We start from the raw sequence: 736 nt of genomic DNA on the forward strand, positions 1-736 counted from the left end.
ACCAGCTGTGGGCACAAAAGGAGTTGTGGGGACATAACACTGGCATGTTCTTTTAGGTGGTACCACCACCACCTGCATGAAAATCCTGTCCTGGCACCCTGGTTCCCTGCACCATACCTTCACAGGGAAATAATCCCGGAAGTGCCTCCACACGGTCCATCGCCGCAGGCATGGCAGCCTCCTGCCACCTGCAAACCGGGGAGGGACCACAGGAGATGATGCCCACCCCAGTGGGCAGCGGTATCCATGGGGAACACTCCCCATAGACCCACCACATCCCTCATCCCACCATGGGGATGATGGTGGAGGAGAGGAATGAAGGAGCAGCTGGGATGAGGTGCTCTCTAATTGCCATGCTGGGATGGATGAGGGAAAAAGCGGACCCCACACCCCATCCTGCTGCAAAGCAGAAGGAAAGGGGACCTCTTCCCATCCCCACCTTTCTCCGGTGTGTCCCAGTCAAAGATGATCCAGGCCAGGTAGAGTGCAGGGATGGGCCAGAAGCTGGTGAACACGAGGTAGATGAGGAAGAGCAGGCTGACAATTCCTGTGGGAGCAGGAGGGGCTGAGTGGGTGCATTCCCACCCCATGGGACCCCCTGCAGTTCAGTTCCCTACTCACCCAGCAGCAGGAAGCTGAGCACCCACTGCAGGACGGAGAGCAGCTGGAGCCAGGAGCGGATATCCCGCTGCGAGGGCCAGGGTACTGCGAGCAGGGTGTGCAGGGCAGCCTGGAT

The 736-nt window shown here is 59.4% G+C and overlaps 1 protein-coding gene across 1 annotated transcript in view; it reads right to left on the reverse strand.

Moving 5' to 3' along the window:
• Nucleotides 1-730, reverse strand: part of LOC104409038 (diacylglycerol O-acyltransferase 2-like) — a gene marked incomplete at both ends in the record, with an annotated part of 968 nt that extends 238 nt beyond the window's left edge. The window contains 3 exons of the mRNA XM_010018811.1: nucleotides 98-188; nucleotides 440-547; nucleotides 622-730. Of these exons, the coding sequence (XP_010017113.1) occupies nucleotides 98-188; nucleotides 440-547; nucleotides 622-730 (308 nt within the window). The remainder of the gene's footprint in view (nucleotides 1-97; nucleotides 189-439; nucleotides 548-621) is intronic.
• Between the last annotated feature and the right edge of the window lie 6 nt (nucleotides 731-736).

This window comes from Nestor notabilis, unplaced genomic scaffold, assembly GCF_000696875.1.
Source record: "Nestor notabilis isolate BGI_N333 unplaced genomic scaffold, ASM69687v1 scaffold30737, whole genome shotgun sequence".
In the NCBI taxonomy this organism is placed as follows: Eukaryota; Metazoa; Chordata; class Aves; order Psittaciformes; family Psittacidae; genus Nestor; species Nestor notabilis.